The 27,747-nt window shown below is 41.8% G+C and overlaps 2 protein-coding genes across 7 annotated transcripts in view; one reads left to right on the top strand and one right to left on the bottom strand.

Annotated features, from left to right (window-relative positions):
• Window positions 1-3,142, top strand: part of RNF181 (ring finger protein 181) — a 43,090-nt gene extending 39,948 nt beyond the window's left edge. For both annotated transcript variants that reach the window (XM_075858564.1, XM_075858565.1), the window contains exon 6: window positions 1,858-3,142. In XM_075858564.1, coding sequence (XP_075714679.1) covers window positions 1,858-1,917 — 60 coding nt within the window. In that variant the 3' untranslated portion in view covers window positions 1,918-3,142. The remainder of the gene's footprint in view (window positions 1-1,857) is intronic.
• Window positions 2,997-19,197, bottom strand: TMEM150A (transmembrane protein 150A). 5 transcript variants are annotated; one of them, XM_075858563.1, is made up of 9 exons: window positions 18,997-19,074; window positions 12,204-12,382; window positions 10,587-10,634; window positions 10,008-10,094; window positions 9,835-9,902; window positions 9,475-9,602; window positions 8,803-8,980; window positions 8,084-8,254; window positions 2,997-3,114 (listed from the first exon to the last, which is right to left on the bottom strand). In XM_075858563.1, exons 2-9 carry the CDS (start codon window positions 12,266-12,268, stop codon window positions 3,077-3,079), a joined length of 783 nt encoding a protein of 260 aa, XP_075714678.1. In that variant the 5' UTR covers window positions 12,269-12,382; window positions 18,997-19,074; the 3' UTR covers window positions 2,997-3,076. The 5 variants fall into 5 exon arrangements, with proteins under 5 accessions (XP_075714678.1, XP_075714676.1, XP_075714675.1 ...); XM_075858561.1 differs by lacking the exon at window positions 2,997-3,114 and adding an exon at window positions 14,068-14,196 and having other exon boundaries at window positions 5,902-8,254; window positions 18,997-19,065; XM_075858560.1 differs by lacking the exon at window positions 2,997-3,114 and having other exon boundaries at window positions 5,902-8,254; window positions 19,044-19,197.
• Window positions 19,198-27,747: the final 8,550 nt, after the last annotated feature.

Genomic DNA, 27,747 nt, shown 5'->3' with positions numbered 1-27,747 from the left:
TATTAGACTACACAGGGTTTATTTGTAGTCTGTTACCACAGAGATACATACACTTCCTTCTCGAAGAATTAGAATATCATCAAGTAGTTAATTTTTCAGCAATTCAATTAAAAAAGTGAAACTCATATTATATAGATTCATTACACAGAGTGATCTATTTCCAGCATATAATTTAGTGTCTCAGAAAACTAGAATATTATAAATGTAGGCCTACTGAAAAGTATGTCCAGTATATGCCCTCAATACTTGGTCGGGGCTCCTTTTGCATGAATTACTGCATCAATGCGGCGTGGCATGGAGGTGATCAGCCTGTGGCACTGCTGAGGTGTTATGGAAGCCCAGGTTGCTTTGATAGCGGCCTTCAGCTCGTCTGCATTGTTGGGTCTGGGGTCTCATCTTCCTCTTGACAATACCCCATAGATTCTCTATGGGGTTTAGGTCAGGCGAGTTTGCTGGCCAATCAGGCACAGTGATACTGTGGTTATTACACCAGGTATTGGTACTTTTGGCAGTGTGGGCAGGTGCCAAGTCCGGCTGGAAAATCAAATCAGTGTCTCCATAAAGCTTGTCAGCAGAGGGAAGAATGAAGTGCTGGAAAATTTCCTGCTAGACGCTGCATTGACTCTGGACTTGATATAACACAGTGGACCAACAGCAGCAGATGACATGGCCCCCAAACCATCACTGACTGTGGAAACTTCACACTGGACCGCAAGCAGCTTGGATTGACGCCTCTCCACTCTTCCTCCAGACTCTGGGACCTGGATTAACAAATGAAATGCAAAATTTACTTTCATCTGAAAACAGGAGTTCCATGTTCCACTGAGCAACAGACCAGTCCTTCTTCTCCTTAGCCCAGGTAAGACGCTTCTGTCATTGACACAAGGAATGTGACAGTTGTAGCCCATGTCCTGGATACATCGGTGTGTGGTATCTCTTGAAGCACTGACTCCAGCCACAGTCCACTCCTCGTGAATCTCCCCCAGATTCTTGAATGGCCTTTTCTTGACAATCCTATCAAGGCTGCGGTTATCCCTGTTGCTTGTGCACCTTTTTTCTACCACACTTTTTCCTTCCTCAACTTCCCATTAATATGCTTGGATACAGCACTCTGAACAGCAGCTTCTTTAGCAATGTCCTTTTGTGGCTTCCCCTCCTTGTGGAGGGTGTCAATGACTGTTCTCTGGACATCTGTCAAGTCAGTAGTCTTCCCCATGATTGTGTAGCCTCCTGAACCAGACTGTGGGACCATTTAAAAGCTTAGGAAACCTTTGCAAGTGTTTTGTGTTGATTAGAGTGTCACACCATGTGTCCACAATCTTCAACTTTTACCCAATATTCAAATTTTCTGAGACTAAATTTTGGGTTTTCATTAACTGTTAGCCATAATCTTCAACATTAAAAGAAAAAAAATATGCTGAAAATAGATCACTCCGTGTGTAATGAATCTATGTAATACGAGTTTCACTTAATTGAATTACTGAAATAAATTAACTTTTTGATATTCTAATTCATTAAGGACCTGTATGTCTGCATTGGAACTGTATACACAAAGCAGTAGGATATATTTAATCAAGACTATTTGCAAAGTTGCTTAATTTTTGTATTTTTACATCCATTGGACCAATACAAAAACACTGCAGTTATTTTAGTAGCGACACATGCTATATTCTATGGAAAGGTGGGTGACAACCCCTTAAGGTCCAGGCAATGGATATTGATATTTTTCACCAGGCTTCTGTTACACTGTGAGCGATCATATATTTATTTACTCTAAAGGAAAATTATCTACGTTTTATGAATCTTTGTCCCCCATAATCCTGAGAATAAATATGAACGTCATTGTATATGTTACAGGCAAGAAGACAGCAGAGAGAGCACAGACTGGAGTATCTCCATGAAGCCATGTACACTTGACATCTGTTCATCCTACTTGTCTAATGCGTCTTACACATGACTGGAGTCTCCGACACACCTAGAACAGGTCCCCAGCCTGCTATACCCATTGGAGATCACAATATGGGCACATCATAACTTTTTATTGTCAGTGTTCTGAAATTCCTGTGTTTTATTTCTTCTTTCTAAAATAACAAATAGAATTATGTCACAAAGAATGATAGTTTTCAGAATAGAATTTTATATGAAATTGACATCAGGATGGTCAATAAAATTTATCTTACGGTTGTCTACACTTGGTTAAGTGCATCTACTCATACAATACAGAGTGAGGGGACCTTTCTCTTGTCTAATGGTTGCTGCCAAGACGTAAGATGATAAAATAGGTTCTGTAGCTAACTAGTTAGGCACCAATCCTCATGACTACAAACAGTAGTAAATTATACAATCCGCTCCTAATACATTGTCGACAGCTGACATGATAAGTGTATGGGGACTAGTAATTGTAGTAACGAGTGCTCCTTCCCATACATAGCTCCTTGTGAAAGGAGGACACGAGCGCCGTGTGAGGGGACCATTACTGTCTTCTGTCCCCTTTACAGCTTTTCAGTGAGCCCAGGGGTCTGATATAGGAACTTTTGTTTTCACCCCTTGTAACAAATGCACCTATACAGTTTTCAGCTGAGTTTTTTTTTAGCCAAACATAGATGTATTAGTCTGTCTTAAAATAACTACCAAAACGGTGTGTGATCCTGGCCATAAGATGGAGTTTTAACTAAAGAGTAAGGTGAGCAGTTACCCATCAAATCACCCATGCGCCTAATTTGTCAACTTCTTGACACAAATGTTTACTTGCATCTGGCTCGCTGAGAATTTTGGTCTCTTCAGCTGTGATGATTTTGTGAAGAAATGGGTATGGAGCCAGTAGACATAAGTGTCATATATAACTCCCCCCCCCCCCGTCTGTAACTAAAGGGGTGCAAGGCTCAATGCCACACTTTTGAATGGGGCACCCCTCCAGTATGGACCCCCCCAAGTCACCAAATCAGACCCCCGATTAGACAAAATATATATGTATAAAAACAAAAGTATTTACTTACCGCACTGGATCATCTTCAGAGTTTGCCTGCTCTAGGCCTGTTCTGGGGCCTTTGGTGGCAGCAGCCCAAAGGAATCTAACTCAGGCCTTTATCTTCTCCACGATGGTAACGACACTGTCTGCACATAATAAAACTTATTTTTAGTAGTTGTGGATTGACTGGAGTTGAACTTTTAGGCATTTTTTACATAACGCTTTGATGCAAAGTATGTAGGGTGCCCATGTGTGTAAAGTGTAGTGTGGCATCTTCACAATGTGCCAGGTGTCTACTTTCAGAAAGTATATGGGTATGGTGAAATAAAATGTTTACATTTTTTTAAATTCGGCTACTGTTCATTTTAGAACATCACATTCTCAGTTAATCTTACACAAAAAAAAATTGTGACCAGAAGAGCAAATGCTTTACTTATTAGCACCCAGGTTAAGAATAGTTGTCATGGTTGAGCCCACTAAGAAGTATAACCGCTTCATATCAGTAACTCTCGATCAAGTGTGTTTAAAAACATTACTTGTATATTGATACGAGCTAGCCACCAAGAAAAACAAAATGCAAGAATTTAAATGGGATTTCGATCAACATGAAACGCACGTATTATTGCTTCAATTGTTCTTGGTAAAGACGTTATACAGGTTTAGAAAAAAACAGCATTGGTATCGCAGCTCAGCTTAATTTACATGATTATTGCACAGCTGCAATACCACACACAAACAGCCATGTTATTCTAAACCATCTACATAGCTATGCTGACAGTTAGCCTAGGTTACATTTTTATCATAAAAGTCAATGAAACAAGGAAAACCGCCATGATGATTTCCATAGATCTGTTAAGACCTTAAAATGTTCATCTTTTCAAATAGCAGCCACCTCCTGAGAGCGGTCACAATACACCGAGAAACAACTCAAATTGACATTCTAATAAACACCAGTAGTGTTTGCATCTTTCCATCATGGATATACCATGCTTTAAAGAACATTTGCAGCAAAATCCCTGGTAATTCTAAGTGAGAGTCTTCCTCAATTAGGTTACATAGTTCGTACGGTTGAAAAAAGACACATGTCCATCAAGTTCAACCAAGGGATGGGAAAGGGGAAGTAAAAAATTTCTACACATAGGAGCTAATATTTTTTTGTTCTAGGAAATGATCTAACCCTTTTTTATAGCCATCTACTGTCCCTGCTGTGACCGGCTCCTGCGGTAGGCTATTCCATAGATTCACAGTTCTTACAGTAAAGAAGGCTTGTCGCCTCTGCAGGTTGAACCTTTTTTTCTCCAGACTGAGGGAGTGCCCTCTTGTTTTTTGTGAGGTTTTACATGGAACAGGATTTCACCATATTTTTTGTATGTGCCATTCATATATTTATATAAGTTAATCATATCACCCCTTAATCGTCTTTTTTCAAGGCTTAGATTCTCCATGCACCTTATTAGCTTCGTTGCTCTTCTTTGTATTTTTTCAACTCCCCGGCATCCTTTTTATGAACTGGAGCCCAGAACTGAACTGCATATTTAGGTTATATCCTAAAGACCTGCTAGGACCCCCTGTCTGTGAGCCAGCATGAAGAGTCGCTCTGTGATTTGCTCTGTTCTGGCAGACCCAGTCCATCAGACTCAGACTGGCACAATGGGGAGCCGGTGAATCCCCCAGTGGACCCCGGTCTCGGCCAAAAACATAGCAGACTGCTCCCTCAGTGATCACCTGTTCTCTTTCGTTAATAGAACAGCCGATTGCTGCAACAGCCTACTCAAAACCAGAGATATCCCCCAGAAGCCCTGGGCCAGTGCCACTTACTGTGGCAGAGCAGAGAACCTTTGGCTCCCTGCTACATCACTTACTCTGGTAAGCCACAGGCTGTTTTAGCCTGTGGCCTACTAGAGGTCAGGAGGGTGACACTGAATTGGGCCAGACAGCAGACCCAGCATTTCATTGTGGAAAAAGGGTTATTCAAGTTTGATATTTTTTTTCTTTATTGGCATGGAGGGGGGGGGGGGGCCCAACTACTATATGGCAGATCTAACCATTATATGGGAGCCTAACTACTATCTGGAGGGCCTAACTACTATAAGAGGGCACTACTGTATTATTGACAGTATGGCGGTATCATTCAGTTACTATGTGCGGGCAGTGCAAAAGTTATTGTTTTACTGCTACTGCATATAAAGCCAAATAAACAATAGCGGATTTACTATTTACCACCCAAATTGAGACATTTTTGACCAGATCTGTGACGAAAATGTGAACCTAGCCTAATATCTCCATTTAGCTGTAGGATGGATCCCAGAATCAATTCCACTGGCGGGTCTTACGCTCTCCAGCTATTATCGATCACATCTAAGTTTAACTTAGACGTGGTCGATAACAGTTGCATCCTGCGTGTCAGACACTCAGAACCAGCGTTCACTGAGGCTAGCAGTCCCATGGACCTGAAGGATTTGGCTCTGACGACAAGATACAGCTTGTATGTATCCAGGATACATAGAAGCTGTATCTCAAAAAGTCATTTTTTAAATAAACCAAGTTCCAAACTAGTTTAAAATAAAACATTGCTTTAAAAAATTTGCCTTTGAAGGTTTACATAGCCTTTAACTTACTAATGTGATATCCAGCGCAAAAATGCAAAGGAAATACAAAGGAAATCTGGAAACCTATTTTTCCAAGTACCCTATTCCTCATAGCAAAAGAGGAGATCAGTGGCAGAGCATCTTAAGCTCTGGAAGGACTAATTTTAATAGGGACTGTGTAATGCTTCATTTACCCTGTGGTGGCACTGCAAGGGAACCAAAGACTTGCTGCCCGATTCCTCCATAGATTACAGCTGATCTAAAGTGATTGTCCAAAGCAGACATGACTTAGATCACGCTTTATGAACAATTGTTGTGTGCCAGGAATAACGAACCAGAGAACAGTTGATAAAATTCCACCTTTATTAACAATAAAAAAAGCTATCCTGTAACACACAAGGCTCCCAGCCTCTGTTAGAGCAGCATGTACAACAGTATGGATCCCCTGGGATAGCAGAGTAAACAGGAATCCTGGCTCTGCCGGACTCGGGACACAATTTCCTGTAGGTGTTAAGTGGCAGTGAGGAAGTTTGTAAAGTTTCAGACAGGATGGACATTTCCCATCCTGCTGAAGTAGCAAAAGTCACTCTCCAGGAAAAAGATCTTTCTGAACAAAGCCGTACACAAAAAAAGTTTAAGGCTTGTGGATACGCGACCTTGAAGTTTATGACATAACAGAACATTGCCGCTGCCCTGGTTAAGTTTTGCATTGTGACACCTAGCGGTTGACCTGGTGTACTGCATTTTTTTTTATTGCCAAATACTGTAATTGTGAAGGATGTGGCGTCACCCTGGACACAAATATATAGCATGTAACAACTAAAACAAAAGCTCCCATGTCCTACGTAGAAAAAAAAAATCAAAACGTGTTGAGAAAATATGGAAATTGTGAGGTATCGAGATTTGCATCAGTTCTACCAAGGGCCCGCAAAACATCACAATACGTACAATAATATTGACTTGCATACAAACACGGTGACCATAGTCCTTATTAGTTGATCTATTATGAGAATCACAGCCGTATCGGTTATCTCCCGATTTTACTGAGTTAGACAATCAGATGCGGTGTCTGCCATGTGGAATGCGGAGTTTGCACCACCATCATCAATATAAACACTTAAGAATACATCCATCTAGACATTCTTTGAGCATGGCACCATGATTTTCAATGCCAGTGTTCTACCTCACTGTATATAGTGTAAATCCTACATATCACTACGGCAGTCATCGCCTTAAAGAGGACTTTTCACCTCTCCTGCCGGGTCTATTTTAGTAAATACTTACATTCCCCATAACAACAATTCTGGAGATCTTAAAACTCTGAATTGTGTAGTTCCTCTGTTAATCCTCCTGGACATGAAGGAATAAATTGACAACTGGGTGTTCTATTTCCCATGTCAAAAGGGACACACCCTATTGACAAGGGGAATGGTAATCCTTAGTTGTCAATTTATTCATACAATTCCAGGAGGAATAAAAAAGGAACTACACAATGCAGAGTTTTAAGATTTATTTTTTTCCAGAATTGTTATTGCACAGGGAATACAAGCATATACTAAAACACACGTCAGGAGAGCTAGTAGGACCTCTTTTAGGGGGTATTCCAACCATAGTCATTTATTACATATCGACAGGATATCTCTATAGTCTATGGGAATTATGGAAACAGCCAAACAAGTATAACTCTTTACTGCTTCTCCTTGGCAGACACATCCCAAAGGACCCACACCTATCAGACATTAATGTCTGTGGTTAGAATACCCCTTTTAAAGTGCACATGAGACAGGGCCCTTAAAAAGAATATCCATGAGATGAGCATAAAGGGTTAACATAGTAGTTACTAAATGAGTACATTAGACAACCTACCCCTTAAACTGGAGTTCAAGGGTCTGTCCTCCACAGATTGAATATATGGGCCACTCGTTTTACCCTATATGAACATCTTGTAAATGTCTCTGTTTTTACAGTGTTCCGATCCCAAAACCGTTCCACTGTGAAAGCTGCCATTTTCTGAACTACGTCAATGGATATGAGAAAGCAGTGTATAAATGTATGGGTAATTCCTTCTGAATGAGGACACTCCAGTATTGGACTATTACGTTAGGCCACAAATTAGCGGTTTCCACATTTTTCTAAGCAATGGCTGTACTTTAAAATACTTTTGCACATAAAAAAGTAATGAAAAAAAATGAAAGTGAATATAAAATGTTTTCCCCAAACAAGTCTTCGACGTGACAACATACATGAAAAAAAAGTGAGACTTTGTGAATACTTTTGTTTTACAGGACCCATTTTCTGCCAGTCAAAACTGTCTTAGGCCTATCCGGCTGTAAAAGAGTTAAAATTAGCTTACATTTCTTTATATATTTGGTAAAAACAAAAAAAATAAAAAAAGTCTTAAAAATAATCCTGAGTGTTGGGACTGGTAGGTCATTGGCCCATTTACCACATCATTCTTATATCATGGCAATCCGCTCAGGATTACAGTTGAGGTGAGTGGATGTGCTGCTGCTTCCCGGTGACTTACAGCTGCGAGCGGCCGAGCTCTGCAGAGCAGCCATTATTGTGTCCGTGGAAACTGAACCAAACTCATAGGCAAAGGTTCCATAGTAGACCAGTATGTCCAGGACAAAGATCCACTCGCAGATTGCAGCCAGATGTTGAAGGAGGAAGCTTTCATGGATGAAAAAGACACCACCTTGGTAAAAAGTTAAGGGAAATATACTGGGCGCACAACCTGCATTGTATCCACGCAGTCACTGCTATGAGCCACCATCAAACAGCCATACACGTACTCTCCACTGCGCCGGTCAAAAAAAGCTACTTTCTAATTCGGCACTCAGCAACTTATATTTATCTTTCCTTTTCAATGCACTTTTTTCTGTACACAGTTTTATACAGAGCTCCAAAGTCCCCTGCACAGACAGAATGATGAAATGACAGAATTCGGTCTTCCTGCAATCATCACTAGGTGGATGTATGCATTGAATACAACAGTATGCAGTAAGCGCCCTCTAGTGGTGGCTGCAGTGCAAGTGATTTGGAGCTCTGATGATATTGCACAACATGGATTACACACACTAAGACATAGCCGAGAACATTTATGTTGTATAGTCTAGATCTAGACATAACAGTGCACCTGGGCTGTTACTGCCACACATACACACACTGACTTGCTTTCTCTTTCATGACCCACCCGACATTTTGTTTCTTCTCGAAGTAAACTCCTCTCTATGTGAAGGATACTCAGGACAAGGGATATTAAGGCCACAGCGGTCAGGCTTACACGCAGGTGTCCTACCCAGTAGTCTAGAACACTTGCGGCCAGATGGTAAGTCAGGATGCAGTGAAGACATACAAACAACAACCCGGCTGGGAATGCCACTCCTGCGCCAATGTAATGCAGAGACTTGGCGTAATCCACCTGCCAAGAATAGATAGACAATTTAGTGACAAAAATTACCTGAGGCTACGAACACGAGAAAAAGCCTTGAATGAGAAATAAGTACTAGACCTAGTCAAAGGTCAAGATGTTTTTCACCTAAATGTATGTTTTGAGTCCTGCCAAGTCTCTGAGTGTCAATTGGAAATAGAAGTAGGCAGACTGGTTACTAGGATAGCACTGCCTGACAACCCCGTAAAAAGCTTGTAGCTGGTAGGAAGTGTATCCCTAGCAACCAGTCTGTATCAAGTTATTCAAAGATAGATTGACACTTGACAGCAGAGAAAGTAAAAACAGCCTGGCAGCGGTCACATCATGCCAACCATAGTTTTTAAAGTTAGGTGAAGAACTTCTTGAAGTTGGCGAAGAGTAGCACCACAAGAGCAGAAAAGGTTATAGCAAAGTGGAACACAATACAGTATGTGATTACTAAAGCAAACACAGACGCAAAGCTGTACAGACTATTGTAAACTTACCTGGAAGTTTCCCACCACGACTAGTCCTGCCGCGTTGGTGCAGCCGGAGATCAGAGCAACAGTGTTTAGCCAGGAGCTGTGGCTGAGCTCGATGACCTGACTGTATCTCAGCAAACAGATCATCACCACTGAGAGAGAGGAGAGTCAGGGAGGAGGAAGGGACAGAGGACACGGGCTGAGGAGGGCACAGGACGAATGGGGAGAAACATGCTTGGGTAGAAAGATGGTGATGGGATGGGGAGGTAATAAGTGTGGTGGGAGCAAGGGAAAGGGAATTTATGTCAGTGTGGGTCAAAGGGAAGGACATTGGTGGAAAAAGTGGACAGTGAAGAAACGGGACGTTTCTTGGGGAGAACTCACCCATAAAAGCTCCAACATTTCCGATCAGACTGAAGAGACAGCTCTCAGGTGGGTATGTCCCACACTTACTGGTTGGACAAGGAGAGAACGGATTGTGAATACCAGAACCCTGCGTATATTAGTGATATAACAAGGCCGGAGAAGACCGAAACATGCGACTGTCCAAAAGTCACCTGATAAGGGGGACATCTTCCAGGGTACAGCATGTTTTGGGTGTCCCCTGCTTCGCATTGTCATCGGAACACGTCACGTTGTACATCCTGCAGAGAGGGCTCATACACTTCATTACATAAGAAAAGCATGGCTTCCCCCATATCCATATACTAAAGCAAACCTTGGCAGTACACAAACCTGTTATGTAAACTAAATGTATAAAACTACCATGACCCGACCCAACCCAACATCATTTTAGAGCCTCCCTATTACGCAATGGGGTGGGGCGATGTTTTTCAAGCAGAACTAATGGAGTTTCTATTCACCCTTCTCCCAGGACTATTTGTGCATTAGCTGGACCACACATGGAGCTCTGACCTGGTGTACACTCAAGGAGTCCCTCATAAACAGCTTATGTTACCAGGGAGAGGTTTACATCCCACAATGAAGGGCTAGAAAAGCGGCCATGCCGTGTGTCAAAGACCGAAAAATACTGGACTACTGCAAAGTATGGGAATTACATAAATGTGTCCGTACCCCAGGCTATGGTAGTCAATAAATATACAATAGAAGAAAAGTGGTGTGAGCGTGTTTTGTACCAGTTCTCCACAGGACACACGTGATGGTTCATCACCGCCATTGCGTACCTGGAGGAAACAAGACCAAAAGCCAGTGTTACCAGAAACTCATTAACATTCCTTGCTATACAGAAGTGATACGCATTCTGCAGCACAGCGCTGGGAGGAGAGAAGTATCAAGTCTGGGAGTCCTGTGCTTTCTTTGTAAGTAGAATATCTATCACCACACGGTAGCTCTCCGGTCAGCAGGAGCGCTTTCATTCTCAGAACTACTTCTGAAACCCCTATTTCTGTAAGGCCTAATACACACGACCGTGGTGATTTTGCGGTCTGCAAAACCGTGGATTTGTTGTCTATTTGAGGTCCACAGAAAACCTTCCGTAGTGCATCCGTCTGTCATCGGTATTCACAGAGCTTTTTTTTTTTTTTTGTGAAAGGCTGGTTTGATGGAGGTCACCAGTTTGTCCCAACTCCTGTGTAGGTCACATGACCCGCAAATACAGACAGTAGAATGACATGTCCTGAGTTTATGGCCCCCACACGCATCATCGTGGTTGTGTGCATGGGGCCATATAAATGAATGGGTCCGTGTGCTGTCAACAAAATTGCGGATAGCAAACGGACAAAAAAAAACCACGGTTGTGTGCATTAGGCCTAACTATGGCTGCTAGCAAGCCTATATGAATATAGTATTTCCTCCATTCATCCACGCTCCAGTCTATCTATTTCATCCATACCGTATACAGCGAACTTACTATTACCAGGGATAATCCTGTCTCCACACTCCTATCTTATCTACTATATCTGCCTGCAGAGTGCCCCTACAATCACCACAAGTATTTCTTGCACTGCTCCCTCTGATCCTGCAGGGTCCACATTAAGATGAAGTTCCTGATGGGACTCTGACCCTTTAATTAAAGCCATTAAGAAAAGTTTAAAAAGGGTTTTCAGTTTTAAAAAAGGGCGTCCTAAGGCATTTATTGCCATAAATGTCTGACAGGTGGTGGTCCTCAGCCTACTCGGTTGTTTGAGTAACTTCCATAGGCGCAGAACAAGCTGTGCACGTGTGGAAATCTCCTCAATCATTCTCCGCCTGGATGTGGCCTATCAAACATTTATCACATATTCTGTCAGTAAATGCCTAACATGGGAAAACCTCTTAATATATGAGAAGTTTTAATCCAGACCCCCCCCCCCCCCACTGTCGGCGCAAAAGCGCTTAGCTGAGCGCCCTGCATCTTCGGCTGTCATGGACGCTCCTTGTTAAGCATATGTCACATAGAACGCTCTCTGAAAGACCCTCTTCGGCCTAGAATAGAGTGCCGATCTCAGTCGTAGATGCAGGGCGTTCAGCGGAGCGCTTCTGCACCCTCGTTTCAGTGACATTGGGGGTCTCAGCACCCAGATCCCCACGGATCAAAACTTCAGATATGTCTCTATGACAAATGAAAAGTTTTTGGAAAGTGCAAATACGCTTCGAATATGGATATAACTGATGCATTTGCACTCATCTAACATATAGTGGTTGTGTTCAGAAAACCAGAGCAGCCAAACAACCGTCAAAAGCTTTTAATGGAGCCTAACTCTAAAACAGCCACCCAACGTATAGAGCGTGATGTGTAAGGGAAGGTTACTCACACGATCCATATCCCAGGAATGGAAAATGCAGTCAGGCTGACGGGAAGGACAATCCAGCCAGTCATTAGTGAGGAAGGTCCAGGGGTCAAGGGAAGGGGACGAGCAGGCAGTACAGGAAACTCCACCGCAAACCATCAGCAGGCACTTACCACCAGAACAAGGGACATGTTACCGACTACCTGTATGAGAAAACAGAGCAGAGACTATGGCCATGTACTCTTAACAAATGCGTAGAGAGGTAAACTTATTATCCATGTAACAACAATCTGAAGATATTAGTTCATACATATTGTAACTGTAAAGAGTACAACTGCATTGCGCAGGGCATTTCAGAGTCATGGACTATTTCCCAGTCTCCATGGCTTCTAGTTATTTTACAACGTACTGCCTTTAAGACCAGGAGTGTGGATCCTGGGGACTAAGGCTTTATTCACACAACAGATTGTCAAATTGGCCGTTTTTCCCGGCTGATTTGCACCCGTGCGGGACCGCTTTTTACTGATCCCTCATAGACTTGAGTCTATTGAGGGATCCGGGAAAACAGGCAATAATAGGACATGAATAGCCCCAAATACATGAATTGAATGCAGCTGTGTGATGGCCGTTAAAAACCCCCCGAAAAAAAAACAGCCGACGCATGGCTGATTAGCCCTGTTGTCTGAATAGGGCCTTAGAGAACTAACCTGAATTCATTATCAGGGTCCCCAAATTGCCATACATGCTCTTCATGAGAAATAGGAGGATTAACATAAAAAGCTAAAAACTTACCTTTATTAGAATTAGACTAAACAGGAAAGAAGGGTCAGCATGAAAAATACTGAACATATGTAGAATAAAGGTCTTCTTGACATCAGTGTTTTGCTGGATTAATGAATGTGCCTCATATTGCGCAAGTATGTCAATTTGACACGACTACTGTGTTACCCCTGTCCACTGCCAAAAGTGCCTACAATGGGCTCGTGAGCATCAGAACTAGACCATGAAGCAATGGAAGAAGGTGGCCTGGTATGAGGAATACCGTTTTCTTTTACATCACGTGGATGGCCAGGTCCATGTGCGTCTCTGAGGAACAGATTGCCCCCGAATGCAGTATGGGAAGGAGAGAAGCCGGCAGAGGCGGTGTGATGCTCAGTGCAGTGTTCTGCTAGAACCTTTGGGTCCTGGCATTCATGTAAATTTTCATTTGACACATACCACCTACCTAAACATTGCTGAAGACCAAGCACAACCCTTCACGACAACGGTATTCCCTACTGGCAGTGCCCTCCTTCAGCAGGATAATGCCCTGCCACACTGCAAAAATTGTTCAGAAATGGTTTGAGGAACATGACAAAGTTCAAGGTGTTGACTTGGCCTCCATATTCCTCAGATCTCAATCTTCTCTCAGAAAGGGTATGTTCACATGGCAAACGAAAAACGGCAGTAAAATACAGAGCTGTTTTCAAGGGAAAACAGCCTCTGATTTTCAGCTGTTTTTTATGGATCAAGCGTTTTCTTCGGCCGTATTTGTAGCTCTTTTTCTATTGAGACAATGAAAAACAGCTCCAAAAACGGTTCAAGAAGTGACATGCACTTTTTTTTTTTTTACAGGGAGTTTTTTTCTGCGCAGTTTTTACAAACGGGCGTGTAAAAAAACGCCCAGTGGGAACGAAACGCCGTTTTTCCTATTTAAATCAATGGGCAGATTTTTTGAGGCGTTCAGCCTCCATATTTTTAGCTGTTTTTCGGGGCGTTTACGGTCCGACAAACGGCTGAAAATAATCTGTGTGAACATACCCTAACTTGTAAGTTATCAATGTGGGCAGCTTTGGAACAATAAACCCCAGCTACATACTGACATGCTGAAGATTTAGTGGCTCCATACCTAGTGACAGGTTCCCTTTAAAGGATCTGCTACGAACGTCTCGGTGTCAGATACCACTGGAGACCTTCAGAGATGTTGTGGAGTCCATGCCTGGATGGGTCAGAGCTGTATTGGCAGCATGAGGAAGACCTACACAATATTAGGCAGGTGGTTTTAATGTTATGGCTGATAAGTGTATATCGGTGTACTACCAGCATAACGGATATAAGGCATAGAGCAGAAGTGACTGGCTAACTATCTATTGAGGGGCACAATAATAGCTGCAATTTAGGTGCCTGGCATAGAAGAACGTGCCGCAGGAAATTATTCAGAAGTACGCTCCACTGTAACCGCGCAGCATATTTTATTGACCACACTTTCAAGGTTAAAGCGACCCTCTGGTCCCAGGACAAAATTATAAATCGTATGGTGTCTATGAAGTAATATTATCCAGTGCCCTCCAGCTGCACTCCTCTGACAAGGATCTGCCGCTTTGGGTCCCCTCTGTGTTGTCCCAAAATGGCCACGGCATTTCACAAATTGAGTGTAAGCGGCTCCCTTTTTATTCGGATTGCCAAGAACTGCTAACGTGAGCAACTCTGGCCAATAGGAGAACAGTGGAAGTGTCTCAGACTCGTATTTTAGGAATTGCTGTGGCTAGGTTGGGATACACGGCAGAGGAGTGCAACTGGAGGGCATTATGATAGGTGTACTGCGCTTAAAGGCTATGTAAACCTTTGAAAGGCTTTTTTTTTTTTTTAAATAAAAAATGGCATTCAGTGTGTCTAGTGCCACTTTATAAATAGTATTTATTTTTTTTAACTTTGAGATACAGCTGCTCTGTATTCTTTATACAGAGCAGCTGTATCGTTCGCTAAATCCTGTGTCTGACACACAGGATCCAACAGTAATCTATCACGTCAGAGACACGAAACCCCCGCTTTCACTGAACCCATCAGTCCCGCGGACCTGACGGGAGCAGGATTTAGCGAATGATGCAGCTGCTCTGTATAGAGAATGCAAAGCAGCTGTATCTCAAAAAGTAAAAATTATTTTTAATAAAAAACTATTTATAAAGTTGCTCCAATCACACAGACTTATTTTATTTATTTTAATAAAAAGGTCAGTCATTTAAAGGTTTACATAGCCTTTAAATAGGTATATAAAAATAATATTCACCTTTCATAGCTTTGCATGTTAGTACTGACCTTTCCTACCATTATGTTCTGTACCCTAAACCCCAATAATTTTTAGTAAATGTACAGCAATATAAAGAACATTCTCAGTTCTCATACATTCGTCCAGAGGTCGCACTACATAGTCCAGCAGAGTAAAAAAAAAAACTCCTCTTAGCATTTTTGAGGAGTATTTTTAGCCAAGAAAAAGTACATAATTTACTGTAATTCAAACTAATAATACAAAAGGATACGTGGTGTTAAAAATGTATGCAGAGAAACAATAATATAAACTAATATGGTGGGAGTTAAAAGCCACACACACACACACACACACACACACACACACACACCTTTGTTACATTAATTCAGTAAAGAAAAAAAAAATGCTATTTAGGGTTTTATGCAACTTTTAAAATCACATTCACTTTTGGTTTTACCTTTTAAGATACAGCTTCTATGTATCCTGTATACATAGAAGCTGTATCGTCATGTCTGAGCCGCATCCGTCAGTTCAGGTGAACTGAAAGCTTTGCCGAGAGCGGGTCGATACAGCTACTGTGTGCTACTGTCTCTTAAAAAGTAATAACGAATTTAAATTAAAGTGATTTTAAAAGTTGCATAAAAACACTAAACACAGGCTCTGTTGGTAAAAAATAGAATAAAAAAAAATAAAAAAATCGCCTTACTTAGGGTGTGTTAACATCAGCGTTCGATTCCCGTTGATGGCTTCCATCAGACCTTTCCGTCGGAGGAACCCATCAACGTAAAGGCAAACGGAAACCATAGCTTCCGTTTGCATTCCCATTTCAATGGTAATGCTTCCGTTCTGTAAGGTTTCCGTTTTTTTGACTGAATCAATAGCGCAGTCGACTCTGCTATTGATTCACTCCCCGGAGCGTAGGCAAGGTTCTAGGACAGTAGGCCAGCATGTTGGACGAAGTGTTCCTTCATAGCAGAGCTGCTAATAGCCTGCGCAGTTACCCAGACCGCAGCAATAGACGTCAGCCTCTGATTGGCTTATTTAGCTGGTGACGTCTATTGCTGCAGCTCAGAGATCTCGGCACCCACGCGGGCTGTTAGCAGCTCTGCTATGAGGAGTCACTTCTTTCCAAGAACTAGCTCTGGTATGAACAGGAGATGTCTCGTATAGAAATACAGATGAGACGGATGTAAAAGCGTACCGGAGCCTTTACAGGTGTCAATGACAAAGAAAAAACAACAAGTATATACACACCCCCGTGGCGTTGCCATAGCGACACATCCCTGCTCCTCACATTTGGTCTCCATACAGCCGGGCTCCTGTGACCGCTGCAACCGTCAGCAAGACCAAGAGGTGATTTTGACTTGATTTTTTTTAGCCCCAACTTGCGATTTCTGCTGTGGATGCGCAGCTTTTCCACAGCGAAAATCGCATATCAATTTTAGTAAAAATGCCACTAATTATAGATGCGATTACTAGAAATCCCACTTACTTCGCTGGTGCTGTATTATGATGAAGATTCGCCACAGGACAAATCCGCAAGTAATTTGTGTTTATGCGGCCTAAAAGCTCGCAATTGCATATTCTGGAGTATTGTGGCCTTTTTAGGACTATATCCAGCCATTTTACCAGAGAAGAATACCAATTCTGCCATTTTAGGCATTAACTTTAAAACTTGTGCCCAAACGGTCTCCATTATGAAGTCATTAACACTAAAACATCTGAACAGTACTGCATTAATAGTGTGAATGGAGCCGCAAATACAAGATTATTGAATTGACCTCTATGAAAAGCACAAAGACCCTGAAAACATATGAAAGACTGGATTGACATGTGGTGTAGAAACGACCCCGCTGAGCGGATTGGATCCTAGAGATATTTGTCGCATATAAAATGCTGATATTTATCAGACCTGATAAACAATCACTATCTGACCCACAAAACAATGTCCTCTAATCACCACAGTAATCTATGACTAAAACAATGGCCGCCCTGGTCATTGCAATGCCATCCAATCATCCTCCCTTCCTCCTCCACCTTGTATAATATCTGTGTGGCGGCGTCCATTATATCGCACACCTGGTTATATTTCTTTGTACCCGACAATCTACTTGATTCCGGCAATAAGCATATTGAGGAGTAGGGGGATAGACCAAAAGGTATATACTACTGACCGGCGTCGCACGGATACCTGGAGAATACGTGAATAAGGAAATACATATACGCATTATATTTACACAGCTTGTACGCTCATCTAAAGTTAGCAGAATGACAAAGATTTGGCCCAATTAGGGCGCCATTCTGATAGGTACTCATTATAGGACTGTTCGTCCTTAAAGGGGTATTCCTGTTAATTAGGTACACTGACTTTTTAGGGTCATATCTTCTTTTGTAGTAATGAATAAAGACAATTAAGCAGATTTATAAAAGCATATTTATGATGCCACTGCAACACGGTTTACGACACATACGAATGTGTTGGGAATAGTGGGCAGGGCCTCAGGATTCATGCCAAGCAAAAGTGTGTCAGAAACAATGCCAGGTCCAACCTTGTGGTATTTTTGGCCTCCGCCAAGGCGCATGCTTATGCTGCCCATCACTAGCGTACGCTGGACTGAAGGAGAGATTGGCGCACCGTTCCTACAATGCAGCAGTAATAAGCCTGAGGAGTAATAAGGCATCACCGTACAGGAAGGGGCGGACGCAAGGGAAATTCTTAACCAATTTATAAAAAGAAAAAACACAAACCGACGATGAATAAGATTGTAAAGATTTCCATTGGCAGAAATTTACATTTTGCAACCAGAAACATAAAGATTATTGGTATAAGTGTTAACCGTGTCTTCAACCAGTGAAATGATCCTTCAGGACAACTCGTCTGTGTGACCTATCAGGGCCTAAGGACGTCATAAAGGGGTCCCCAAGCTAAGAGCTAAAGCGGAGAACCGTAAACAAGCAGCATCTTGATGGCCTAGAAGTCTGAGAATTACATGATAGACATACATCTGAATGACCGCCATGTAATATTACGTTTCCGCTGCAGTGGAAATTATTCTCGACAAAATTTAGCGGTATGCTGGGGGTCTCGGGAGCCGAAGCTGCCGCGATCAGCAGTCATATTAGAAGGGTTGTGGGTATGTGCGAGTCCAGACACACACAAATGCTTTATGAAATTGACACTAGTGTTTCTGATAGGGGAAATAAGACTGCGAGCGCCATTGAAGACAGGGACTGATGACAATCTACATACAGCGCTGCAGAATATGTTGGTGCCATATAAGCAACGGGGAATAAAAGGTAGACGGGATTGTGTGTGTGTGTATATATATATATACACACACACATAGATTTACATGTACGAGTCATTTTATATATATATATATATATGACTCATACACATGTAAATCTATGTATGTGTGTGTGTGTGTATCTATGTATGTGTGTGTGTATATATATATATATATATATATATATACACATATACACACACGCCCCATCAAAATCTGTTTGTATATATATGACTCACATACACATGTGTATGTCTACACACACACACTATACCTAGACACATGGTTATATACACACTGGTCTGTGTGTACATAGGTTTATAACAGGTTTATAACATGCAGTACATACATCCACATAATACACACAAGAAGAAAGGACACAGGATCACATAACATAACACAACACACAACACGGATACCATATCTGCAGTCACTCCCCGATCAATTACATAGGTGCCCCAATACACAGACAATATTTAGACCAGTCTCTCCCATGTATACCCACCCGCTCCCCGCTGCCCCTGGGTCCCCCGGAGCCTTCACTGAACAGACCTTCAACTCATTAAAGTGCCTTACATCGCGGTGGTTCATGGATATTGTAGTACACGGAGCACTGCCCAGTATAACCGCGTAAGACAAAGTGGACTACGTTATCCAGCAGCACTTGCGGGAATAGCGTCACGTAACAGGTAATAAGATTGTCAGGAACGTCCTGACGCGCGGAGGTATGTGGAGTAGACTGCGTGGTGACGTCACGGGGTGTGCGCTGGCTGCGTGTAAATAACGCCTCATAACGAGAGGGGCTGTCACATGACAACATGTAGTTGTAGAGCCGTCATGGCTACTTGTGCTGCGCCCGGAGCGGTGTGTTCTCTGAGTGCTGTAGCTGTACAATGCGCAAGATATAATTCTGTGCAAATTAAGTTTCGTGAAATGAGTTGCTGAAAGCCTTAATAACGGGGTTCTCCCGCCAAAAAACCGCGTCTTGATAAAATGGAGATGTTTTCTTTGGGATAGTTGACTGGTCAGGGTCACTAGATAAATAGGATATATAAAAACAGCTAAGTGAGCTCTGTTTCTATACGTTCAATTAAAGGGTAATTTCCAATTCAGACGTTTATAGCGGTTCCACAGGATATGCCATAAATGTCTTATAGATGTGAGTTCCAGCTCTAGGACTCCTCTATATATTGAGATTGGGGGTCACCCAACCCCGTTTGGCTCGGTGAGGCAACCGCTGGCCGCATATTCCAGCAGGAGATGCAGAAACAGCTGAGTAAGCGCTGAATTTTTGGCACAGGACTCTTTCTTTCTTGTGTCCGTTTTTCTATTTTTCAATCTCTCTGTGCGCGCCGTGCGGCTACTGAGTGCTGACTAGTGACAGCCATCACTGATCAGCATCGGTGGTCATTTTTTGGGGCCTTTTTTTTTACCCCTGCACCAAAACCCCTGTGTTCGTCCAGTAACCGATGAGTGCAGGATTGTTCTTTTTTTTTTTGTCATTTTTTAATCTTCAGCATCTCTCTGTTTGACTACAGTATTTTTTAGTAGTGTTTTGTTTTTTTTAATCGCACCATCCCCATGTGTAAGTCCTTAGACCACGGAGTGCTGATCAGTGCCACGTATCACTGATCAGCAATTTTGCTCCTTTTGGTGCTGGAGTTATTTTTTTATATGTCTAAAACAGGAGAAAAAAAGAAGAGACAATAGATTATTCAATTTGCACCATCTCTGTGCGGCCTGCAGCTGCTGAGTTCTGATTATGGTCACTGATCAGCATCTGTGGTAAATTTTTGACGCAGGATTTTTATGGGGGACTTTTTTTCCCCATTTTTAACCCCTGCACCATCCACATGTGAGCGTCCTGCGACCGATGAGCACAGGAGTTTTTTTTTATAGTTTTCAATTTGCGGCATTTCGGTGTGCGCCCTGCGGCCATTGAGTGCTGATTATCAGCATCTGTGGTAATTTGTTACATAGTTTGTACGGTTGAAAAAAGACACAAGTCCATCAAGTTCAACCAAGGGATGGGAAAGGGGAAGTAAAAAATGTCTACACATAGGAGCTTATATTTTTTTGTTCTAGGAAATGATCTAAGTCTTTTTTTAAACCATCTCCTGTCCCTGCTGTTAACGCAGGTTTTTTTTCACCCGCATCATCTTGTGTGCATCCTTCGACCACTGAGTGCTGATCAGTGACCTCACTGATCTGCATCTTTACCCTTTTGGTGCAGGAGGTTTTTTTATTTTTCTTAGGCCCCATGCACACGAACGTAAAAACGCCTGTAATCACGGGCCGTCATTACGGGCCCATAGACTTCTATTGGCGACGGGTACTTTTCCGTATGCTTACGGGAAGGTGCCCGTGCCGTAGAAAAATATAGAACATGTCCTATTTCAGGCCGTAATAAAGGCACGGGCAGGCCCATAGAAGTCTATGAGGCTCCCCTAATTACGGGTTTTTCTCACCAGACGTATATAGGATTATTAATATGGGTTTTAATTTTGTCTATGGCCATCTGGAGATGATCTCTCGTACATGTCTATGTACAGTATCAACCAATAAATTGATCCTTTAGAACAACCCGTCCGTATGACTTTAGAGACTTTTTTTTTTTTAGCTCCATTTAGTGACCTCCATCGGAGGTAATTTTTGGCTGCAGGTTATTTTGGCCCCCCCCTCCCCCTGCACCATTTCCTGTGAGCTTCCTGTGAGCACTGATAAGGGACCGTCATCACTGATCGGCATCTGCTAAATTTTTGGTTCAGGAATTTTTTTTGTAGTTTAAAATTTGTACCATCTCCCTGTGTGCGCCCTGCGGCCACTGAGTGCTGATTAGTTATCAGCATCTGTGGTCATTTATTGACGCAGGATTTTTATTTTGGCCTTTTAGTTTGCTAATCAGTGAAACACATCACTGTTCACCATTTTTGCCCTTTTTTGGCAGTTTTTTAATTTTTTTAAAACAGTAAAATAAAGAGAAAGTACATAGTTAGGCCTTATTCACACGAACGTGTCCGTTTTGCACGCGCAAAAAAAATGATGCGTTTTGCGTGTGCAAAAGCTCAGTGTGCAATCTATATGGTGCGTGGCTGCGTGATTTTCGCGCAGCCGCCATCATTATGACACTCTGTTTTTATGTTTAGGCTGGGTTCACACGATCTATTTTCAGACGTTATGGAGGCGTTTTACGCCTCGAATTACGTCTGAAAAAACAGCTCCAAAACGTCGGCAAACTTACTTTTAATGGGCTTATAAATTACTTTTAATGGGCTTTACGATGTACTGTGCCGATGACCTGTCATTTTACGCATCGCTGTCAAAAGACGGCGCATAAAATTACAGCCTCGTCAAAAGAAGTGCAGGACACTTCGTGGGACGTAATTGGAGCCGTTTTTCATTGACTCCAATGAAGAACAGCTCCAAATTACGTCCGTAAAAGACGCCCCGCAAAACGCGAGTACGAGCAATTGCGTCTGAAATTCAGGAGCTGTTTTCTCCTGAAAACAGCTCTGTAATTTCAGATGTAATTGCAGTTATCGTGTGCACATACCCTTACAAGCATAAAAGCAGGAGGTGCTTTTCTGTTTTCATTCATTTCTTTTACTACTATTTCGCGACTCACGCGCGGCACCCGGTAGTGCTTCCGTGTGCCGACCGCGATTTGCACGCACCCATTGTCTTTAATGCGTGCGTGCTGCGCAAAACACGGGCAAGTATAGGACATGTCGTGAGTTTTACACACCGCATACGCTGCGTGAAAATCACTGACTGTCTGAACGGCCCCATTAACTAACATAGGTCCGTGCGACGCGCGTATCACGGACGTATAACACGTTTGTGTGAATAAGGCCTTAGGGAGTTAGGGTTGTGGACATTTAGGTTAGCATTAGCAATGTCTGTTTAGTTTTAGATAGAATTGTGTATAGCAATGTTTTCTTTTTAAGTAGCAGTATACATTTACTGTAGTACACTTGTTAAAGTATAGTTTTTCTTTTAGCAATATACACTACCGTTCAAAAGTTTGGGGTCACCCAGACAATTTTGTGTTTTCCATGAAAACTCACACTTATATTTATCAAATGAGTTGCAAAATGACTAGAAAATATAGTCAAGACATTGACAAGGTTAGAAATAATAATTTTCTCCTTCAAACTTTTGCTTTCGTCAAAGAATGCTCCATTTGCAGCAATTACAGCATTGCAGACCTTTGGCATTCCAGCTGTTAATTTGCTGAGGTAATCGGGAGAAATTTCACCCCATTCTTCCAGAAGCCCCTCCCACAAGTTGGATTGGCTTGATGGGCACTTCTTGCGTACCATACGGTCAAGCTGCTCCCACAACAGCTCTATGGGGTTGAGATCTGGTGACTGCGCTGGCCATTCCATTACAGATACAATACCAGCTGCCTGCTTCTTCACTATAGTTCTTGCATAATTTGGAGGTGTGCTTTGGGTCATTGTCCTGTTGTAGGATGAAATTGGCTCCAATCAAGCGCTGTCCACAGGGTATGGCATGGCGTTGCAAAATGGAGTGATAGCGTTCCTTATTCAAAATCCCTTTTACCGTGTACAAATCTCCCACTTTACCAGCACCAAAGCAACCCCAGACCATCACATTACCTCCACCATGCTTGACAGATGGCGTCAGGCACTCTTCCAGCATCTTTTCAGTTGTTCTGAGTCTCACAAATGTTCTTCTGTGTGATCCAAACACCTCAAACTTCGATTCGTCTGTCCATAACACTTTTTCCCAATCTTCCTCTGTCCAATGTCTGTGTGCTTTTGCCCATATTAATCTTTTCCTTTTATTAGCCAGTCTCAGATATGGATTTTTCTTTGCCACTCTGCCCTGAAGGCCAGCATCTCGGAGTCGCCTCTTCACTGTAGACGATGACACTGGCGTTTTGCGGGTACAATTTAATGAAGCTGCCAGTTGAGGACCTGTGAGGCGTCTATTTCTCAAACTAGAGACTCTCATGTACTTGTCTTGTTGCTCAGTTGTGCAGCGGGGCCTCCCACTTCTCTTTCTACTCTGGTTAGAGCCTGTTTGTGCTGTCCTCTGAAGGGAGTAGTACACACCGTTGTAGGAAATCTTCAGTTTCTTGGAAATTTCTCGCATGGAATAGCCTTCATTTCTAAGAACAAGAATAGACCGTCGAGTTTCACATGAAAGCTCTCTTTTTCTAGCCATTTTGAGATTTAATCGAACCCACAAATGTAATTCTCCAGATCCCCAACTAGCTCAAAGGAAGGTCAGTTTTATAGCTCCTCTAAACAGCAAAACTGTTTACAGCGGTGCTAACATAATTGCACAAGGGTTTTCAAGTGTTTTCTAATCATCCATTAGCCTTCTAACACAGTTAGCAAACACAATGTACCATTAGAACACTGGAGTGATGGCTGCTGGAAATGGGCCTCTATACACCTATGTAGATATTGCATTAAAAACCAGACGTTTGCAGCTAGAATAGTCATTTAGCACATTAACAATGTATAGAGTGTATTTCTGATTAATGTAATGCTATCTTCATTGAAAAAAACTGTGCTTTTCTTGCAAAAATAAGGACATTTCTAAGTGACCCTAAACTTTTGAACGGTAGTGTATATATAAAAAACAACCAATTTTAAAAACAACAATGATAAAATAACATATGAAAAATAAATTATTCACACAGTTAAGCCGGATTCACACGAGCGTGTGAATGCTGCATTTTGCGTGCGCAAAAGGTACTTAACAGCTCCGTGTGTCATGATCATATGATGCGTGGCTGTGTGCTTTTCGCGCAGCCGCCATCATTATGACGCTCCGTTTGTAGGTTTGTAAACAAAAGCACGTGGTGCTTTTCTGTTTTCATTCATACTTTTCACAGCTGTTACGCGAATCACGTGCGTCCCACAGAAGTGCTTCCGTGTGGTGCGCGTGATTTTCACACACCCATTGACTTCAATGGGTGCGTGATGTGCGAACAACGCAGAAATATAGAACATGTCATGAGTTATACGCAGCGCGTACTGTTATAAGAATATATAAGAATCACGGACTGTCTGCATGGCCCCATAGACTAATATTGGTCCGTGCGAGGCACGTGAAAATCACGCGCGTTGCACGGACGTATTACACGTTTGTCTGAATAAGCCCTAAGTGTAATTATGAATGAATTGAATAAAAAAAAACCTCATTATTTGTTGTGAAACTGCGCTGCAGCATAATGAGATCCAAATTGCATGACTCGTCTATGCTACTTAACTAAAAGCTGTGTGAATAAGATTCAATCTCTCCAAGACACATATATAGAAGTATAACCAATACGATGTCTTTTTTATGATGATCCCCGCATTCCTTCCACCTCTATGAATAACTAGGCTCGGTTATATGAATCACAATGATCCACCTTATACAAATGACAATTTTGAAATCTAGATTATTACAATATTATGTGTCAATCACAATATTATATACTGATCTTACATCTTATACATGCGGGTAAAGTACCCTTTTTATTTGATTTTTTTATATTTTTTGGTTAGAAGGTGGCTACAAAAACAATTGATGTAGATGTAATATAGAGCTGTGAATTAAAATGTTTTCTCTAATTTATCAAAGTCCAAGTTTATTCCCAAAGGGCATAGTGTTTTATAGGATAGATCCAATAGGATTCTCTTTGGCTCATTTTTTTTATATAATTATCACCACGCCAATGATTTTCAACAGATTCAATTCCATAGAATTTTGTTCCATGAGGCCCCATGCACACGACAGCAAAAAACCTCCGTTTTTGCGGACCGCAAAAGCGGTCCGCAAAAACTGACCCATTCACTTTCATTGAACACTGACACCTTTCCCTAGCACTACAGAAGGGTGCCAGTGCTGTGGAAATGTTCCGGGAATTATGGAACATGTCCGTTCTTTCGCATTTTGCGGGCCGTGCTCCCATACTTTGTATGGGAGCACGGCCCGCAAAATGCGGCTGTCAGTCAGCGACCGGCCGTGCCCGCAATCGCGGGCCGTGATTGTGGGCACGGTCGTGTGCATGGGGCCTTAGGATTTTTATTATGAAACTTTGCATAGTGTGCGGATACGCTATGGTCAGTTTTTCCTTTCCTAATGTTGTTGCAATGCTCAGCTAATCGTGTTTTCAGTTTTCTTGCAGTTCTTCCCACGTACATAAGTCCACACGGACAGACTAGCATGTATATGACTCCTTTAGTGTCACAGGTAATACAATTTTAGATGTTAAATTCTTTCGTCATGTTGGAATTAGTGAATGTTTTGAATACGCCTTTCACTTTGTTGTAGCCAACTTCTTTACATGCCTTGCATTTGTTGCAGGAAAAAAAAAAACTTTTACAGAAATAATTGCTCCCTTGCTAGATTTTATATAGCTATTTGTTAATGTGTCCTTAATGTTTTTAGCTCTATGATAAATGACAATCGGGTCTGATGGTAACAATGGTCCTATTACAGGATCACTTTTTATAATATGCCAATTTTGTTTAAGAATATTTTTAATTTTAACTGCCCCTGAAGAGAAGGACGTTATGAAAGGTAAAATGCATAAAATCTCCCTTTCTTTTATTTTCTTTTTTTCTGGGTATCTGATTCTCCCCCATTGCAATCAGATTCTTCTTCAACCTCTTTTATTGCAAAATTGACAATTTCAGGACTATAATTCCTTTCCTTGAGACGTGATCGGATAATATCAGACTGAATATGAAAATCTGTTGGATTAGTGCAGTTCTTTTTTTATTCTTTTAACCGGTTAAGGACTAGGCTGTTTTACAGCTAAATGACCAGAGCAAATGTCACAATTTTGCTATGCGCTTCTTTAGATGACTATAACTCAGCAGGTGAATAAAGTTCATCTTTGAATTTTACACTCTTTTTAAAGGACAGATAGGGCTTTGTTTTAGTGGCATTTGTCAGTATATATAATTATTTTTTTTTTCTCTAAAGTGGGCAAAATTGGAAAAAAATGCAAGAATTTAACAATTGCGTCGGTTTATGCTAGCATTTTTCACACACGGTATGGACCACGGACAAAATTAATCTCCTTTCACATTCTTCCACTTCTCCCGTGCATGGGGATACCAAATATGTGAGCCTTATTCACTGTGCGGGCATGTGCCAGGGCTTGGCATAAAAGGAGGCTTTTTGGCCTTTTCGGTCCAGGAATTTTGCATTTGATTTTATAGCCGTATACTGTTTTCTGGGGGGCCTAATGCTGCTGAAACATTAGAAACACCCCATAAATGACTTCATTCACACAAGTAGACCCCACAAGGTTTCCTTCAAGGGGTTTATCATATTTTTAGACAGTCCAGTTTTCTTCTGAAAGTTTCTTGAATAAGATGGAACAAAATAAAATCAGCACTTTTTTAGCAAATGCGTCAGTTTAGGCTAGTATTTTTCACACACGGTATAGTCCACGGACAAAATTAATCTCCTTTCACATTCTTCCACTTCTCCCGTGCATGGGGATACCAAATATGTGTGCCTTATTCGCTGTGCGGGCATGTGCCAGGGCTTGGCATAAAAGGAGGCTTTTTGGCCTTTTCGGTCCAGGAATTTTGCATTTGATTTTAGAGCCGCATACTGTTTTCTGGGGGGCGTAATGCTGCTGAAACATTAGAATCACCCCATAAATGACTTCATTCACACAAGTAGACCCCACAAGGTTTCCTTCAAGGGGTTTATCATATTTTTAGACAGTCCAGTTTTCTTCTGAAAGTTTCTTGAATAAGATGGAACAAAATAAAATCAGCACTTTTTTAGCAAATGCGTCAGTTTAGGCTAGTATTTTTCACACACGGTATAGACCACGGACAAAATTCATCTCCTTTCACATTCTTCCACTTCTCCCGTGCATGGGGATACCAAATATGTGTGCCTTATTTACTGTGCGGGCATGTGCCAGGGCTTGGCATAAAAGGAGGCTTTTTGGTCCAGGAATTTTGCATTTGATTTTAGAGCCGCATACTGTTTTCTGGGGGGTGTAATGCTGCTGAAACATTAGAATCACCCCATAAATGACTTCATTCGCACAAGTAGACCCCACAAGGTTTCCTTCAAGGGGTTTATCATATTGTTAGACAGTCCAGTTTTCTTCTGAAAGTTTCTTGAATAAGATGGAACAAAATAAAATTAGCTTTTTTTTTTAACAAATGCGTCAGTTTATGCTAGCTTTTTCACACACAAAATGGACCACGGACAAAATTCATCGCATTTCACATTCTTCCTCTTCTCCCGTGCATGG

This window comes from Rhinoderma darwinii, chromosome 3, assembly GCF_050947455.1.
Source record: "Rhinoderma darwinii isolate aRhiDar2 chromosome 3, aRhiDar2.hap1, whole genome shotgun sequence".
Taxonomy (NCBI): Eukaryota; Metazoa; Chordata; class Amphibia; order Anura; family Rhinodermatidae; genus Rhinoderma; species Rhinoderma darwinii.
The sequence above is the reverse complement of the archived record's forward strand: the minus strand, read 5'-3'. Positions and strand labels throughout refer to the sequence as shown.

Bases quoted from the DNA above. Each gene is read 5' to 3' on its own strand.
- TMEM150A (XM_075858560.1), bottom strand. From the start codon at position 12,268: ATGACTGGCTGGATTGTCCTTCCCGTCAGCCTGACTGCATTTTCCATT. The intron at 10,635-12,203 runs GTGAGTAACCTT...TGTTTCCTCCAG, and splicing joins ATTCCTGGGATATGGATCGT to GTACGCAATGGCGGTGATGA. The intron at 10,095-10,586 runs GTACAAAACACG...CCCTCTCTGCAG, and splicing joins GTGTGTCCTGTGGAGAACTG to GATGTACAACGTGACGTGTT.